At 42.3% G+C, this 17,456-nt stretch overlaps 2 protein-coding genes across 2 annotated transcripts; both read left to right on the top strand.

Moving 5' to 3' along the window:
• Nucleotides 1-527: 527 nt before the first annotated feature.
• On the top strand, nucleotides 528-6,575 carry LOC110832433 (vesicle-trafficking protein SEC22a-like). The gene is made up of 6 exons (XM_022069435.2): nucleotides 528-881; nucleotides 1,151-1,314; nucleotides 1,853-2,032; nucleotides 2,669-2,808; nucleotides 3,400-3,468; nucleotides 4,296-6,575. The coding sequence occupies exons 1-6, from the start codon at nucleotides 700-702 to the stop codon at nucleotides 4,494-4,496; spliced, it is 936 nt and encodes a 311-aa protein (XP_021925127.1). The 5' UTR covers nucleotides 528-699; the 3' UTR covers nucleotides 4,497-6,575.
• Nucleotides 6,576-7,947: 1,372 nt separating this feature from the next.
• LOC110832056 (neprilysin-1) lies at nucleotides 7,948-17,367 on the top strand. The gene is made up of 19 exons (XM_087356331.1): nucleotides 7,948-8,302; nucleotides 9,426-9,514; nucleotides 9,699-9,860; nucleotides 10,322-10,405; nucleotides 10,804-11,003; nucleotides 12,118-12,342; nucleotides 12,509-12,592; nucleotides 12,680-12,818; nucleotides 13,050-13,167; nucleotides 14,049-14,157; nucleotides 14,634-14,810; nucleotides 14,914-15,020; nucleotides 15,152-15,210; nucleotides 15,400-15,457; nucleotides 15,569-15,676; nucleotides 15,991-16,058; nucleotides 16,205-16,326; nucleotides 16,717-16,872; nucleotides 17,049-17,367. Exons 1-19 carry the CDS (start codon nucleotides 8,298-8,300, stop codon nucleotides 17,205-17,207), a joined length of 2,229 nt encoding a protein of 742 aa, XP_087212457.1. The 5' UTR covers nucleotides 7,948-8,297; the 3' UTR covers nucleotides 17,208-17,367.
• The last annotated feature ends 89 nt before the right edge of the window (nucleotides 17,368-17,456 follow it).

Here is a 17,456-nt window from a genome sequence, read left to right as displayed (position 1 = left end):
AAAATAATATTAAAATGAGAAACTGATTGGAGCAAGAACTGAATTCATTTGGCGTAGGATAGAAATTATGACCAGCTAGGAGTGTAATAGCTTCTCAGAAAGGACTCTTGCTCATTGTAGTTATTTATGGTTCTGGGATTCACTTAGTCTTCCATTCAATAGGACTCCTACCACCTTTGGACAGTAGTAAATGTGGTTGGTGCTTGAAGCTGACTGCTGCTTTAATGTAGTGCTTCCTTAATGGTGTGGTTAAGGTTTATAAAACGTTTTTATTTCAAAGATAAGAATTACTATAATACTTTAATTATGTTTAACCAAAATAAACAAAACCAATGAATAGTCGATATCAATTAAGGAAATTTGTTACACTAAAGTAATGTAAATTCAAATTTTCCTCCTCATGACGCAGGCGTCCAACGTATAAGGGTGGCCAACTGGTGTATTAAACCTAGCTTACAAACTTATTTTATAACTACACGAATTTATGAAGACACTCAAGTTGATATTAAAATCTACCCTTTCTAATGTTGGCGCACATGCTACGTACGTAAAAAAAACAACAAGAACATGGCTATATTAGACAGCTGTTTATCTTCCACGGGGGCAAGATAGTATGAGTGATTTGTTGGTTGTGTTTCGTAATCATTTGTAAATTATTTTCTTTGGGTGTTATGTTAGGGGGTACAATTATTCAATATAATGATTGTTTATGCCTTGATAGTTCGTACTGCAGACGGCATGGCACTTTCTGCCACCACAGATTTCAATGATGAAGTTAATAGGAATATTAAAGAAAGTAAACGTTATGTGAAGTTGCTTGCCAAAAAGGCGTACCAGTTTCCTGAGAGATGTACACTGAAACTTAATACACACACAATCCAGTAAGTATTGACCCCAATAGAAGATATGTGTTTGAGAGCCGATTGTACTGTTTGTAGGTTAGGTTCCAAACTTTCAGAAAATGTTTTGGACTTTACACATTTTATGTCAAAATTCATTAGGCAGTTACTTAAGCAGATTTATTATGTCGTCTTGAGTAAGGAAGACTTGTTATGCTTCGTTTTATTTAAAGTTTATATAAAATCAAATGATTGTTTCAAATGATTCTAATTTGATTATTCAATAACATTAAGTTGTTCTTGCTTTCCAGCTTCATAACGACACTCGGATTGTCCTACTTTGCTATGTGTGAGGCTACGTATCCAACTGTTCTGGCATTCAGCTTTCTGAATGAAATCATGAGAGAATTTGTTACAAAGTATGAATTGAATAAAGTGAACCTTGTTCGTCGGCCATATTCATTTATAGAATTTGGTGAGAACTGCTTTATTATTTATTTAATTCTGTATTATTGGGGAAAGTGATGTATTTCTCTCTCTGTGTTCTTGCACCCATGTCACCACAAAGCTTGTTACAGATTTCATATCTTACCCAACATGAACCTAGTATGTTGTAATGTAAACAAACACAATCTAACATAGATTCTTCAGAGAAGTATGTGTAAATATAAGTAAGTCTATTTTAACTTTATTGATATAAGCACAGGCATGGCATTGAGGAAAAAGAAAAAAAAACAGGTCACTCTATGGTACAAGTGCAAACACTTATGTGGTGATGGTTTTGCCTAGGTGTGAGGATGATCTCAATTTAATTGCATGAGTCCCCTCTCAGCATGAACATACATTATCTAAGATTAAAATACTTATGGCTGTTGAACTGAGTCTGTAAAAGATAAAAAGAATCTTCAACGCTCAGTTATCATTAGTACCTCCAAAATATTCCTTGTCATGTTGTGTTTAATAATTATGTTAAATTTAACTTGAATTCAGAGATGGATGTATTGTAATTTCAGACAGTGTTATCCACAAGACCAGACAGCGCTATAATAAGCCACAGAGTCTAACAACAAAAATCAACCTAACAGATCTTAGCACAGAAATAAAGTTGAGGCCACCACACATAGTTCAGCTGTCCCAAGTGGAACCAGTCATCAATGGTTACCAGTCAAGCATGAACCTTGCCAAGTTATCAGGTGAGCCTTGTGTCTGATTCTCGATTTCATAATGCAGACGTTATAAGAACTGTTCCCTGCCAAGGGATAGTTGTGTCCATGAAATTTTTATGTCATAAAGCCCTTGACACCAAACCAAATTTAAATGTCAAGAAGTACAAGCCGCTTGTAATTAAAGTAACATGTTTAAATTTGTTCTTATAACATCTTGAATCTGACACATTTTTTTTTATCTGGACTACCAACATTTTATGTTAGGGTTTTTAAGTCAATAGCATGTGTGGCACAGAGTAAAGAAAATTAGTGAGCCAGTAACAAATTAAATAATTTTATGGGCATCATTACAAGCGGTCTTGGGCCAGACATGGCCACAGTCTAAGAATTGGACCATGCTGGTGTAGATGAAGAAGGAATTTGATTATAGTTTCAAAACAAACTTTTTGAATAACTGACAGCTGAGAAGATGTATGACGAGATGCAGAGACAGAGGGGATGCGTAGAAGAGGACGCAGGTACAAGAGGAATGCGTGTGCAAGGAGAGACTCTTGGACAATAACCTACTGATTGGAAATGTTAATGGACAATGATGATGTAAACTTTAAGCTATGTACATGTGTAACTGTAAAAACATAACAAATGTTTTAACTTGTTTTATAGTTGGCCCGCCTCCGAAGTTGGAGCCTTTGGCGTGGCATGCCATTGTAGCGGCCGTGTTTTCAGTGTTGCTTGCACTTGTCGGGTTCTATCGAGGCTTGTCAGCACTGAGCGAGTTACATCTTCAGGCGGGTCCGATCACAGTAAGCATTCTGCGCTATTTTCAGTTATATAAAATGATAAACATTACGCTACCAGCAGCGTGACTGTTCACCCGTTTGTTATGTGTTGCTTACTGTCATTTTCAGACTTCTGTTTTGTTTCGCGCAAATGATACCGATCTTTTTAATGAATTCATACGTTCTGAATGTGGTAATGAATCTGTTCTATAAAGATGGAGAATTTATCGACTAGCCGAGTGTACTGTCAGCTTCTGAAGATAAAGTTTGTTGGTTACATGTTATAATTGTGTCTATTAATAATTCTTATTGTTTTGTATGTTGTGGCATTACAACTCTTTGTCATGTTGTGTTGTAAGTTAACATTTTTATTCTATGGATGTAAGAGTAATTCACGTCGTTTGTAAATATGTATTGATATTTGTAGTATTCACTTCATAAAATCTGGCCCACAGTGCAGTGTCGATTGAAGTCATCTGTCCGATATGTACCAGCGAAGAGGTTTCAGAAGTTTCTGGATCGAGCCGAGACGGCCAGACGAGGTGCAACGTGACACGCTGAAGTCTTGTATGTGAACTGCAGTTGCATTTTTGACTGATACTTTATCTTTTGCAGGAATATGATGGGCCCAACCCTGCACATGCGTACGTGTTCCTCTGTGAGGCCGTTCTGCGATGTTTCCAGGCGAGTAACGACTCCACTGTTGGATTAGTGAAATCGTAAAGACTGTGATGGAGGAAAGAAAAAATATGTTCAGAATTTTTATGGGAAAATGTTATTAAGATAGGAGAATAATATTAATTATGGAAATAGATTCTGAAGAAGTTAATCATATTTAAGTGACTCTGGAGTGTGTGTGATGGCTGAGTTTAATTTCAGTTATTTTGTCAGCGAGTTCTGTGGCAGTAATTGGATGGGACTTCAAGAGGAAGTGAGCAATTAATGCTGGGGGAACACTTACGTAATTTGTGGGTCGTAAGCTTATTTGAACTGTCATTGTATGTTGTGACTATTGACATATCGAACAGTTCAGATCTAAAATCAAAAGTAAATGTCAACTGACTAAACATAAGTTTTCTTAGGGCCATTTCCTCCACTCCAGTCATAATGTTTCTGTAGTTGTGCCTTTGTTCTATGGAACTGTGTAGTAACATTTAGTTTGCCAGAATCTCATTTGGGATAGCTTTATACTTTACACAAAGTTTGAGAAGCTTTAGGAGATTCATTATACTCTTTGACCTACTGAGTAACTAACTCCATAATGCGGGTTGCTTCTTGAAAAGCCGACAGTGGCCGAACAGGCCAAGATACTCTCCATTTTTATGTAATCTGAAAATTTATTTTCATGGTGTCAAGAATCCGACAAGGGACCCAGTCCTGAGCCAGTCAAGTCCAATCTACACTCTTACACCCCATTTATTAAAGTTCTGCTTTAATATTTTACTCTCACCAAGTGGTGAGTAAAATTGTGTATGCAGTTCTAATCTCCATTGTGTGTGCTAATGTGACAGGTTTATCTCCTGCTGCTGCACTCACGGTATCGCACATTGGAGAGCTGGGTGGTGATGGTGGTCCTGTGTCTGTTCACGGCGGTAGTGTGGGAGCTGCGAGACAACTGGCAGGTGGTAGCATGTGTTGGGTCAGCGGTAGCGATGCACGTCAGCGCGCTGATACGTCGCCTGGAACCTAAGCTGCCGAACTATAACGTATGACATACGGCGGTCTTCAAAATGTGTACTCAGGTCTGTGTTTACGGGATATGCTGGCAATTGAATACGTGGGTTCTGGCCCGTGGGACACGATAATAAACATGGCAAAGCAGACAACTGCACTGCGTTACTCTGTTGGCATCGTTATTTTTATAGGACGTGCTGAAACAAGAGGAAATGGAGTCTCCATCTTCAGATACGCACAAATTAAAATGAATTCTTTGCTTAACCTTTGTTCTGCCACATTGTGAAAATTGTGTATTGCCTACATGAAAGATGCATGTGTCTAAGAAAAGTAAGCAGCAGTACGTGTTTGAAACAAAATATTTAGCATTATCGTGCTCTCTCTTTAGGCAAATATGAACAGCATTCAGTAGAAAGCGAACCTCTAAGCATCGGCCGTGCAGAATCCTGACGTGCCCAGCAGAACAGTCGGGAAATGTGAACTTCATCCTTAGCGTACGTTATATCATGTTTCGTTATTATATTTTTAAGATGTCATATGCAGCCTCGTCATTACTTGTGCTCTTGAATTGTGCGTTTTCGTGAAACTTATCCATCGTCACGTGTCCTCTGCTTATCACTTGGTTGTAAGAAGTTGGTATGAATGTCACACTGAGAGGCAGACAGCGTGTGAAGGATCCTGCCCACTTTGTGCGCTGATTATTCTTTCTTCAGTTTTTCTTTAAGCAACTTGATTGTTGATGCCAATTTGGGACAAAGAAATTCCAGTTGCTTCTATTTCAGCGAATCTTAAAGTTTAACTTCCCCGTCGTCTTTGTGGAATTTACCGCATGCTGATTTGGAACTAATTTCCTTTTATTGTCGCTCATTTCCGCCAGTGCCGTTACCACTGCTGGAAGCATTCCCACTTGCCTGTCATCTCATCAAGTGCCGTCATAACCTTCTTGTGTCTTTTACTGCGTGGATCCCGCATTCCTTTCAGGGCTTTTGCCCGTGGTAATTGGCAGGGAGATCGTGGAATCGCGTGAGCCGGACGAGACTGGCGAACTCTGTGTCGCTGCTTCAACAGTCATTGTGCCACCTTGAATAATGTCTGCACGTTCCGTTCCTGTTTTAAAAATTAATGAAATGGACAAATACAACTCCGAAGCAGCATTAAAAGGCGTGTTTTGTTTTCACGTTTTCTCTGTCCGCGGCCCAGGTATAATTTGTGATTTGTGTCACTTATATGACACTGCGTTTCCTGGTACATTTGTTCTGTCAAAAACGTCGCCTGTTAAAAAAAAGTTACGACGTACAAAAATGGTTTATTTGTATTTTACGTCGGCTGTGTTGACGAACAGTTGTCACTTGTGAGTAATCCTCTGTACAGATGCTTGTCTTTCATTTCTCATTCATAGATGGCTTCCAGCTACACATTTACAGAAAAGTAGAAGCACGTGGCTTTAGAATCTTCTGCTTGTGAATCGTGCAAAACCATTTTATTGTATAGAATGTCTGAATAGAGGGCAGTTGGCCCCATTTCCGTCTTTGTAGAGGGGCGTTTAAATCAAAGATGTTCGAGCCAAGATTCTTGATCTAACTTCCCATACATTCCACTGTGATGTTTTTATTAACGTGTCAGACGCACCTGGAAATACGTGGGTTTCCTCCGTAGCCCCGGGCATTTTTGCCAAAGAGCCAAGTTTCTTTCGTCCATATTGAAATATCAATATTTTGATACTTTTTTATTTATGAGATCTGAGGGTTTCGCGAGGGCGAAAATGTGGTTTGCGAGCTTCTGGATGGCGACGCTGTGTAGATGGTGACCAGTGTTTTGGAGGAACATGTCACCTCCATCTTCATTGTAGAAATTGCTGCTACTCATCATTGTGGATCAAACTACGAGAATTAATGCCAAAATCAGATTGAACGTGTTAAGTTGAGGGTACTTAAAGAAAGTGGATTAAGTTTCGGCAGCATTTTCATTCCTGCAATCTTCTGCCTGCAACTGCAAGGGGGCTGATCACTTTGTACTTTATTCCTGTTTAAATAGACTTGGGGCTGTAAATTATGTTGTCTGGGTATCTTTTGCTACAGGTTTCTGTATTTAATTGAGAATAAACAGAATTTTGTTGCTGTCGTGTTTCTCTTGTGTCATCCCACATTGGTTGGTGTTGTGTTTCCAGTCGCACTGTGTCGGAACTTTACGGTTTGACGTGTGAACAGCCAATCTTATGGCGCAGCGGTGCAGGTCATACAAGAATTGTGCGTTGTTTAAGAGAAACGCAACAGAAACCCCCGTGTGTGAAAGATGACGCCGCTTCTCCCTTCCTGGTTTCCACTTTATTGAGTCATTCCAGTTCCAGAATTTAATATGTATCATGTTTTACAATAAAAATTACAATTTTACGAGTTAAAATGGAACGCTTTCCCATCCTTGACCGACCTTTTCTGGCGTGACCATAAGAGCAACTTCTCCTCTGATATCGGTCAAGAACTGCTTACTGGCCGACAGATTTCAGAGTTGCAGTTGGTAAATGTTCTTTAGTATTTAATTTACAGTGTGTCACTTTTATGTTAACGTCCGCAATTATCGAACGACTAATTTGTTACATAAATTAACTATACAAGAAGATCAAACTATGAATATATTTTTTTATCGTAAGATTTGAGGTTTACGCAGTGGTGAGTATGAAGATTTCTGTCTTCTGGGTTGTTGCGCTGTGTAGTCTGGTCGATGTTTACCAACGATTCAGAGGTCATACTGCCTCCGTCATCAGAGTATGAAGATTTCTGTCTTCTGGGTTGTTGCGCTGTGTAGTCTGGTCGATGTTTACCAACGATTCAGAGGTCATACTGCCTCCATCATCAGGGCGATGAATATGAAGATTTCTGTCTTCTGGGTTGTTGCGCTGTGTAGTCTGGTCGATGTTTACCAACGATTCAGAGGTCATACTGCCTCCATCATCAGGGCGATGAATATGAAGATTTCTGTCTTCTGGGTTGTTGCGCTGTGTAGTCTGGTCGATGTTTACCAACGTTTCAGAGGTCATACTGCCTCCATCATCAGGGCGATGAGTATGAAGATTTCTGTCTTCTGGGTTGTTGCGCTGTGTAGTCTGGTCGATGTTTGCCAACGTTTCAGAGGTCATACTGCCTCCATCATCAGGGCGATGAGTATGAAGATTTCTGTCTTCTGGGTTGTTGCGCTGTGTAGTCTGGTCGATGTTTACCAACGTTTCAGAGGTCATACTGACTCCGTCACCCAGAAGACAGAAATCTTTTAATCGTTCCTTGCAATTTAATAAGCACAAGCGATAATTTGATTAAAAGATTTGTTGCAGTTCATTCACGATTCCTGAAGATTCTTATTCTAAATAAATAAAGTTTTGCATTTAATAAAAACAACTTTCCACGTGCTGAGGTTTAGTGTCTCCATACGCGGGTTTCGTTTTGAGAAGTGTATCAAGAAGGAGATGGTCCTGTCAGAAATCGTGAAGTGAAGACAAGACATTTTGGCCATTGGCTCGTAAAATGGAAACGTTTCTGGAAGAAGGTGGCTGCTACAGAATCTCAAATCTTATTTTCTCCTCTCTTTGATACTAAGTGCTCAGTCGCCCAAAGTTGTTAGACGCCACCAGCCCTAATCTTCCGCGCACCACGTGTTCAGAGGGTTTCGTAAAGTCTTGTGGCATCTTCTTGTATGAGAGGTGTTTGTAGTTTGGTGCCAAAAGTGTGTCGCGTCGCGTCTCGAGGTGCAAGTGTTCTTGAAATCGGTTTATCTGAGAATCGGGATTCAGTATCAGCCGCTTGGACGACAGTGTGGCGCTGTCTGCAGTTGTCATCACGTCGCCAGGAATGAGGTAATGAGACAGAAGGCGGAGTTCTCTCGCATCCTCAAACTTCTTCCTTTGTCTCTGCATTTCCGTGGTTACCAGAGATGGACAAACAGTTGAACAATTGGGGGAAAAGCGGAAGAGATTTCATTTATCGCTTCTGTGGACCATGAGAGAAGTTCAGAGGGAAAAAGTGTTTACTAAACGACTTTTGTCGTTCGTGTCGTCGGAAGTGTACATCCGACGGCTTTTAGATGTTATTCTTTAAGAGTAATTTTGGTTCTCTACGAAGTTTTATTTTCAGAACTGTGAAGGGCCTCGAATCCTCTAGACGCAGCTGTGTCGGCCATTTTATTTATCAGACTTGTATTCAGTGTCGTTCCGAAAATTTTGAGAGCAGCGCAGTATTTTTCTTGTACACGAATTTGTAATTGTAATTAAGAGTCAGGTGTCGTTTAAATGACAGAACATCTGTTCTACTTGATGACGGCAGCTTTAAAATCTGAACCATTGCGAGGCAAATACAAAGAATACAATTAAGTCACGGTTGCACTTGTCAGGGAATTTATTATGGCATGAAGTTATAAAGTGCTTTTGGTCCAAGATGTCCGTGTGACTGCCACTTTGAGAAATAAAAGTGTATGAATGGGGTGACGTGATTATCGGGCTGACGGGATAAATGGCAATTGTAAGTCCACCTTTGTTTCTTAGAAGCTCAGCGTACTTTGCCAGCGAAGTCGGGGCCCTGCGTTATCAACACTCTGCCTATCAGTTTGATCGATTGCCCTCTCAGGGATGCACAATTTGAACTGATCCTACTTTACCGTTTCAAAGTAACACGAACTGTCTCCTTTAACAGGAAGAATGTGAAGAATCGAATGTAGAAAGTCTGTCGATATATCGATCAGAATCGAGTCTGTCGATATATCGATCAGGATCGAGTCTGTCGATATATCGATCAGGATCGAGTCTGTCGATATATCGATCAGGATCGAGTCTGTCGATGGCATCGTTGCCGGGATATTTCATTTTCCAATTGATGACACGATTCTGTCGTCGACGTAGCTAGGCTGACGTCTGAGTTTGGCGAAAATGTCTCTAATATGACAGAATCATTTTGTGAGTGAACGCCAAGTGCTTTTGTGCGCAGGTCTCGAACCGTCGTGCTCCTGGTTACGACTCTGGCTGCAGTAGCGAGCTGTAGCAAGCCATGCCTCACTAACCAGTGCAAGAAAGAAGGTAAGTTTTGGTCTTGACGATCTCCGGGTCGCATTGTTTGATGTCGTCTTCCAGGCGATGGGCCTCGATTGTGATCTCAGTCCTCGTCTGTGTCAGAAACGGGCTCTTGGTGTTACAATTTCAGCTCGTGAAATGCGAACTACGCCCGTGTTCACGTCTCATGACGAAATTTGTGTGCTTGCAGCTCGGTACTTGCGGAATTGTCTGAAACCGAACGAGGACCCATGCACAGATTTCTACGAATTTTCTTGTGGAAAATTCAGAACTTCCAGCTTTACGGTTAACGACTCCTTGAGCTGGGGACCGTTCGAAATAGCGAATAACGCCACTGATCATGCAGTCAGAGGTACGTAGCCGGCAACTGCGACATTTTGAGCAGAAACTTCTTTATTTAATCGTCATTCCATCCGTACCTAAGGTGTATTTGTCTCACGACTTTTTTTAAAAGAAACCTTCGCGTGTCGAGTTTTCTTTGCGGTACGAACTGAATTCTTAAATAATATTTAGACTAGCTTCGGCTCCGAGGGATTGGCATGTCGATGTTGGTCTTCTGCGTTGTAACGCCACGTGGACTTGTAGGTACACAACACCAACGTTTCAGAGGAACACAGTCCCTTCATTTTCATGGTTGAAGATGGTGATATTTTTTTTTTATCGCAGAATAGCAAATTGTCGTGTCTGACAATCGTTCACTTACTTTTCGTATGAGAAATTCCCTATCTTTATCGACACCGTTGGCGTGTCGGTAAAGTAACGTGCTGCCTTCTGCCTCAAGTTTGGTTAACGCGTTGTCCTTTGTCTCTGCAGCAATTCTGTCATCGCCGAAGAAACGCACCGACTCCGGGGCCCTGACGAAAGCCAAGACCATGTACGCTGCTTGTATGGACGATGGTAACGTGCACATAAGTTGGGGTGACTTCTCTAAACACGCGAAGGCACGCTTAAAAAAATCTTTCGCTTATCTTGCTCACAGAGTTTGTTTCTGCGACAAAATACATTTTACTGCACACGGAACTTGGAACAATTTTAGCAGAGTCATTGCAATAGTGAGAAATCCAACAACTTATTACCGCTTATTATTCTTTGTCAAGAAATATTTGCTTTTTATAACAATTTTGAATGTGGGATGTGAGTTTCTCCGCCTGTGGACACAGTTCTCCTCAGAAAAAAAATCAAATTTCTGACTACCTTTGTATCATTTCGCTTCGAATTTTGTTACCGTATTTTTTTTTTCTGGTAATACGTTAAGTTGGCTCACTGTCGCCGTTTGCTAATTTCCGCCCTCACAGAGACCCGACAGCAACGCGGGCTTCGTCCTCTGCTTCGGATGATCAAGAACCTCGGTGGCTGGCCCCTCATATCAGACAGCTGGAACGGCAGTGTTACGTGGGGTCACGTGGCTCGCCTGATGGCGCAATATGGGGTTCCCATCTTTTTCGAAGTCACTGTCAAACCCCATCCCTCAAACACGTCACTGAACGTCATCCACGTGAGTAAATGTCTAACGACGTTCGCGTACCTGCCCCCTGTTTCCATGGAGATTCGACAGAAAGTTGTCCTCCGGGTGGACAATGCCGGAATGTAGTTTCTCTGCTGTAAAAGACGGAAGACCAATAACTCTCAAGTTACAATGGATTTGAAGTTAAACAAAAAATAAACCTGCTGACTAAATACGGGAATTTTTAAATTTTGGGGAAAATTAAACTCATTATACGTATTAATGTTATCGTTGTATCTTTCTACATGGGAGTTCTGTTCTCAGCCAGTCTTAAGTGACGTTTAATGCATATGCAGATCTAGCCACGTGCCTTGTTTTCAGCGTTATACTTTGTACAGACATCTTGGCGTTCGGAGGCCTTCAGACACAGTGACGTGCTATTTATTTTATAAATTATCTGTTAATCGATTTGAACGAGACAAGGATAATCTTTTTGTTCGACTCGTAGGGGCATAGATAAACGATTAAGAATGCATCATGGAATTTCATTTCATTTCTATTTGTGCGTTGTGAAACAGTAAGCGACGTATCACCTGGTTGAGCAACACTGACTCAACCAGTCGTAATAATTTTTGCACTCACTTTCCGCGTTCCGTTTCTGAGAACTGACTTAATAGTTTCATTCGTCTCCTCGAGAGATTGTGAATGTTGTCTCCTCCAGAAAGAAAGAATAATTTGTAAAAAAAACCTTTCCTACTTATCTCAGTGTGATCGATAAATATTTCACATTTTTTTTAAAAAAAACAAGCGATAAGCGTGTTTTGACATAATACCAATGAAAGAATTAAATTATTATTATTATTATTACAGTTGTTCAGTGGCGGAGGAACTGTATTGCGCAGAGAATGTGCCCAGGATGGGTTAAACAATAAATATGTAAAGAATATTCGGTAGGAAACCACTTTGAAAACCAAATATGATGCTAGAACCAGGCAAATTGCTCCTGATAGAGTCGATTTCAACGCCTTAAATTAAAACTACTGATTCTAACAGAGTAGAAAATTACGCAGGCAGATATTTAAAGACAATTTTGATTTACGTTACTCGTAAATTCCCTTTGACGCCGGATGAGCTTAGGCAGGTGGCATAATTGCCCTGTTTGCAGCTGAACGCACCCAGTATGATAATGCCCGTCGCTCTCCGTCGGTCGCCTAGGCAACGAGAAGGCGCTGTAGACATCTTGGCGTTTCCTAACAACAAAGACGACATTGTGCGCTATCTGACGGACGTGGCATTGGAACTACGTGATCACGTGGGTGCGACGCATGCGCACAAGCGGCGCATCAAGAGAGAGCTACTCGATGTCGTGGACTTGGCAGGGAAAATGCAGGTGACTTGTCTTTAAAATGACTTCGTTTCCAGTTTGTTCCTCGCAAAATGAAAGAGTGTGCCCAGAATTCTAACGCAACTTTCAAAGAACAGGGTTTGAAAAAAAAAAAATTGAAATTTTTCCGAATATCGAGAAAATTCACTGACTTTTCGCATTTTTCGCGCAGGTGATATCAACGATTTTAGGGTTACAGGCCCCGTCAGGCAGCGGCATTGTTCCGACCAGCTCTCTGGACAGCCACAACGGCCAGGTGAGTTCCGTCGGGCTCTCACCCGAACTGAGACTCAGCGCCTTTCAGGTAGCACACGTGTCTTTTTACACGTGTCGTGTCTTGCAGATGGACTGGCTGGACTTCCTCCAGACCGTGTTCAGGAATTCGGGTGTCAATCTGACGTCAGAGCACCTGGTGTACGTAGGCGGCATCTACGTCAAGTACATCCTTCAGCTGTTCGGAAACTCGAGCAGTAGGCTGCTAGGTAAGAAACCGAAGGCTCGTGCTTCTTGTCGACTGCAGGGGGCTTCGTGTCCACTTCGTCGTGCTGAAATGAAAAGTAATGCGAGAAGAGAAAATAGTCGTGGGGTGTATAGAAACTGTTTATATTTTTAAAAGAAGACAGTGTCTCAGTTTTATATTAATTATTATTGGCATAGACTCCTTCGCAGATGTTAACAAACAATGTTAATTTGTAACGCAATTTTGTCAACAGCCAACTACATTGTTAGCCACTTGGTGATGCATTTGGCTCCGGAGACAACAGAGCGCATGCGTGGCTTCTTGATTCGATTGTATCGAAAGTTGCAGTTGATTACAGACAACTATCCCAGGTAAAGAGATCATTTGTTAATAAGCCCGACTTTGGTAACGCCGGAATAAAAACAAGATGATATAATTTAATCTGTAAGACTTGAGGTTCTCACAGCGGTGAATATGAAGATTTCTGTCTTCTGGGTTATTGCGCTGTGTAGTCTGGTCGATGTTAACCAACGTTTCAGAGGTCATACTGCCTCCGTCATCAGGGCGATGAGTATGAAGATATCCGTCTTCTGGGTTATTGCGCTGTGTAGTCTGGTCGATGTTAACCAACGTTTCAGAGGTCATACTGCCTCCGTCATCAGGGCGATGAGTATGAAGATATCCGTCTTCTGGGTTATTGCGCTGTGTAGTCTGGTCGATGTTAACCAACGTTTCAGAGGTCATACTGCCTCCGTCATCAGGGCGATGAGTATGAAGATATCCGTCTTCTGGGTTATTGCGCTGTGTAGTCTGGTCGATGTTAACCAACGTTTCAGAGGTCATACTGCCTCCGTCATCAGGGCGATGAGTATGAAGATATCCGTCTTCTGGGTTATTGCGCTGTGTAGTCTGGTCGATGTTAACCAACGTTTCAGAGGTCATACTGCCTCCGTCATCAGGGCGATGAGTATGAAGATATCCGTCTTCTGGGTTATTGCGCTGTGTAGTCTGGTCGATGTTAACCAACGTTTCAGAGGTCATACTGCCTCCGTCATCAGGGCCCTGATGACGGAGGCAGTATGACCTCTGAAACGTTGGTTAACATCGACCAGACTACACAGCGCAATAACCCAGAAGACAGAAATCTTCATAATTTAATCTGTTAGCGAGCAGGTGTTGGAGGGCATTTCAGGTTCTCCCATCGTCGCCGATTTACCCCGTGTCATTGTATATTGATGTTTTGTTGTCGTAGTTGGCACTCCTGTATCAACAAAGTTCTCGATTACCCCAACACTGGCCTTGGAGCGGCGATGATTCTAGATTACGTGAAAGACAACTTCCGCCCTGAAAACACGCGCCGGGTGAGTGTGTTTTGTTTTACAGAGCCTTCCTATAAAGCTTGTTTACCTGCTAGAATTACAAGGCTGTGGAAATTAAAGTACAACCCTAACTACAAAGGCATTCGTAAGTTTCAGTGACTTCATAATAAAAAGACGAGTTCTTTTTCTTAAGATTTTGTTTTTATGAAGAACGTACAGAACCGCTTTACAGCGGATGCTGAAAATGCTCACAAAATGTTGCAAATGCTTAGTATGACCCGAAATTCTGTTGCCTTTTCGTATTCGGGGTTTCGTTGTCAGAAGACGCACTGTCAAATGTTTCACGAACAGCAGCAAACGATCCGAATACACCACACCTTTTGCGCAGCGGCATAGCAACGACGGCGAGTTTAATGGGAGTGTCGCTGCGTGGTGGCGCGCTCTGCGTAAAAGCTGGAATGAGTACAAAGTTGACAGCAGTACGAGAGGGTCTTGTTTGTCTGATAATCGTGATTCAGGTGATGCAGCTATTGGAAGACCTGCAGGTGGCGAGCGAGGAGCTCCTGGACCAAACTGACTGGATCGACGAAGAGACGAGGCGCCTGGTCACGGACAAAATGGACGCCATGACCGTTCTGGCGGGATTCCCTCGCTGGTACTCCAACGCCTCCGCCCTGGACCGGTTCTACGACAAGGTGAGGCGTCAGACGGCCTTTGCTCTAAGGCAGTCAAAATAAATATCATTCGTTTTGCAAGATTAAAAATGCTAACGGAAGAAATTGTTTTGCGCCTGCGCAGCTCGTCATCCACCATGACGACCATTTCGGCAACGTCGCGAGGATGCGTTCATTCTTGTATGCATCGAACTTGGCAACGCTGGATAAGAAGGAAGACCCTCAGTTTAAGTGAGTCACTTGATCTCAGCCTCTGTTACGTAAGAAATTAAGTGAACAATAACTTTAAATACTGAAGTGCTTTTTCTGTGTTTCTGTTTGTAATCAAAATTCTCTAACAAAGTCGCTTTGTTGTTTTGCAGGTGGAATTATTCACCGTTTCTCGTGAATGCGCTCTATGAGTTGCGTGCTAATAGCATCAGTAAGTAAACCTTAAGATTCGCTTTAATATTATTCTCGTATCTGCACGCTGACAAGATGCAATATTAAAGGGACGTGTATCAGATTACGACTTTCAGACTTTCAAAAAATAAAAATGTCAAATTTTATGCGCAAGTCACCGCCAATATTTATTGTGCGCAATTTTTAATAATGTAATTTGCGATTTCAGCGCTGCCTGCCGGCATGATGCAGCATCCGTTCTACACGGGACAGGACAACAGACCGCGGTAAGATTGCTCTTTGGTTGGCTGTTCTTGAACGATACTCCCGAGGGAGGTTGTTTCTTTCTGACAAGATCGTTTGCTAAAACGCTTCAGAGGTTCGTATTTCTGTTGCAGTCTCTCGGGCAAGAAGAAACGCGTAAAGAAGGCGCGAGGCAGAGGAAGCCGGAAGTCGTCGCGAGCAGCGGGGAGACGACGCTCTCGCGCGAAGGAAAGCGTCCTCTTGTACGTGAAGTGAAGTTTAAAAAAAATCCCATTCAATCGAATCCTACTCGGAAAAGTTGATATCGATTACGTCACCGAGATCGAGATAACGACTACGATAAAAGTTTCCGATGTCGCGTATAGATGTCAGTCACGTCTGAGAATGGGTAACATCATTCTTTATTAGGCTTAATTTCTAATTTCGAAAGCAGAGATGTTAAAAACACCTTCTTAGCAGAATCTTTGAAGCGCGTTTCTGCGCAAAATCAAGCAGTGGGCGCATTCGCATTCTTTGACTTGCGAATCCGTCGCTTAAAGCGATCTTCTGTTTGCAGGGCGCTGGACTACGGTCGTCTTGGTTCCGTCGTCGGCCACGAGATCACGCACGGATTCGACGATGATGGTATTAATTATTTTTGATCTCAGCCATTTAAATGTTTGAGTGTGGTTCATTTGCTGTGTAAATTAATCTGAAAGGAAAAGCCACAATCCGCAGGCCTGTTACTTTGTAAGGCTCCAGTGGCAATGCATTTGCATCTTGTGATGCAGGTCGCCTTTATGACGGAAACGGAGAAACGAAGAATCAGTGGAGCTACCGTATGCAGTGGTTCTTCTTCAAGAGAGCCCATTGCTTCAGGAGACAGTACGGGTTGAAGAGCCACTTCCTCCTCGTAAGTGGTTCTGACACTTCGTCTATGTTTTACGTAAAAACAAGCATCCACTCCTGTGAACATCTCGGCGATAATCTTTCGCGAGGTCTTCCTACTTGTTAAGACGCGAGTTTTTGTAGTAGAATAGGCAGATGTGAGGACTTCTGAGGTCTTTGGTGGGGTGTGCGCTGTCAGTCGAAGTAAGGAACAGGCCGCTGGAAAGTTTGTTCCGATCTTATTAGGGCGCGTAATTTGCGAAGACAGAAACGAGGACGAGAAGCGGACGAATTCATAGAGTCGTAATTAAATACCACTCAATTAGGTAATTTTCCGTAATGCAGACGCGTATTTGTCTTAATCTGATTGGTTTTTGGCTGCGAACAAAAGAGAATCGTATTGCGTCGCTTTCAGGACACGCTGGGGGAAGACATCGCCGACAACGGCGGAGTGCGGAAGGCGTTCAGAGCCTTCAAGAGGGCCTGGTCGCGTGCGGGCGGCGTCAATGCAACGTTACCACGTCTGCCGAGCTTCACCCCTGACCAGATGTTTTTCATCGGATATGCAACAGTTGGTATCATTGCTCACGCTTTCCAATCCGCAATTTTGTAAGAATTTCTCACCCCTGCGTGCTACACGCCCATCCCCCACGCCTGTTTCTGGATGAGTCTTGACTAATTTCATTGCTGTGTGATGTGTTGCATCGCACGAAAGGATAATGGATGTGCTTGTCACGTTGGTTGCAGCTGTGGTGCCACTCAGGCGAAGAGTTCTCACTCGATGACCACAGTTCGCATCGGGACCGCGTCAACAAGCCCCTGTCTAACATGAAAGAGTTCGCCGACGCGTGGAACTGCGCCCCAGACTCCCCGATGAATCCACGTGACAAATGCGTTCTGTGGTAGAAGTGGTTGGCCTTAGGGTCCATCGCATTCAAGTGGTTTACTGACAATTAGTGTTGAGGTTAACTCACGTAACGCCATTGATTAATGTTAACGACGAAGACAAAATCTCAAACCTGTAGTAAAAACGTAGAATTAAGACACAGCACACGTAAAACTTTAATGATCTTAATGAAAATACCACGGAAAAGTATTGTGTTTACTCTAACGTGGCCCACGTTGTTGAAAGGATCCAACTGACTTAACAACTAT

The sequence above is a fragment of the Zootermopsis nevadensis genome, unplaced genomic scaffold, assembly GCF_977971745.1.
Source record: "Zootermopsis nevadensis isolate Lab colony 2312 unplaced genomic scaffold, Znev_1.0 Znev_ptg000027l, whole genome shotgun sequence".
NCBI lineage: Eukaryota > Metazoa > Arthropoda > Insecta > Blattodea > Termopsidae > Zootermopsis > Zootermopsis nevadensis.
Note: the sequence above shows the minus strand (reverse complement) of the source record. Positions and strands in the feature narration are given on the sequence as shown.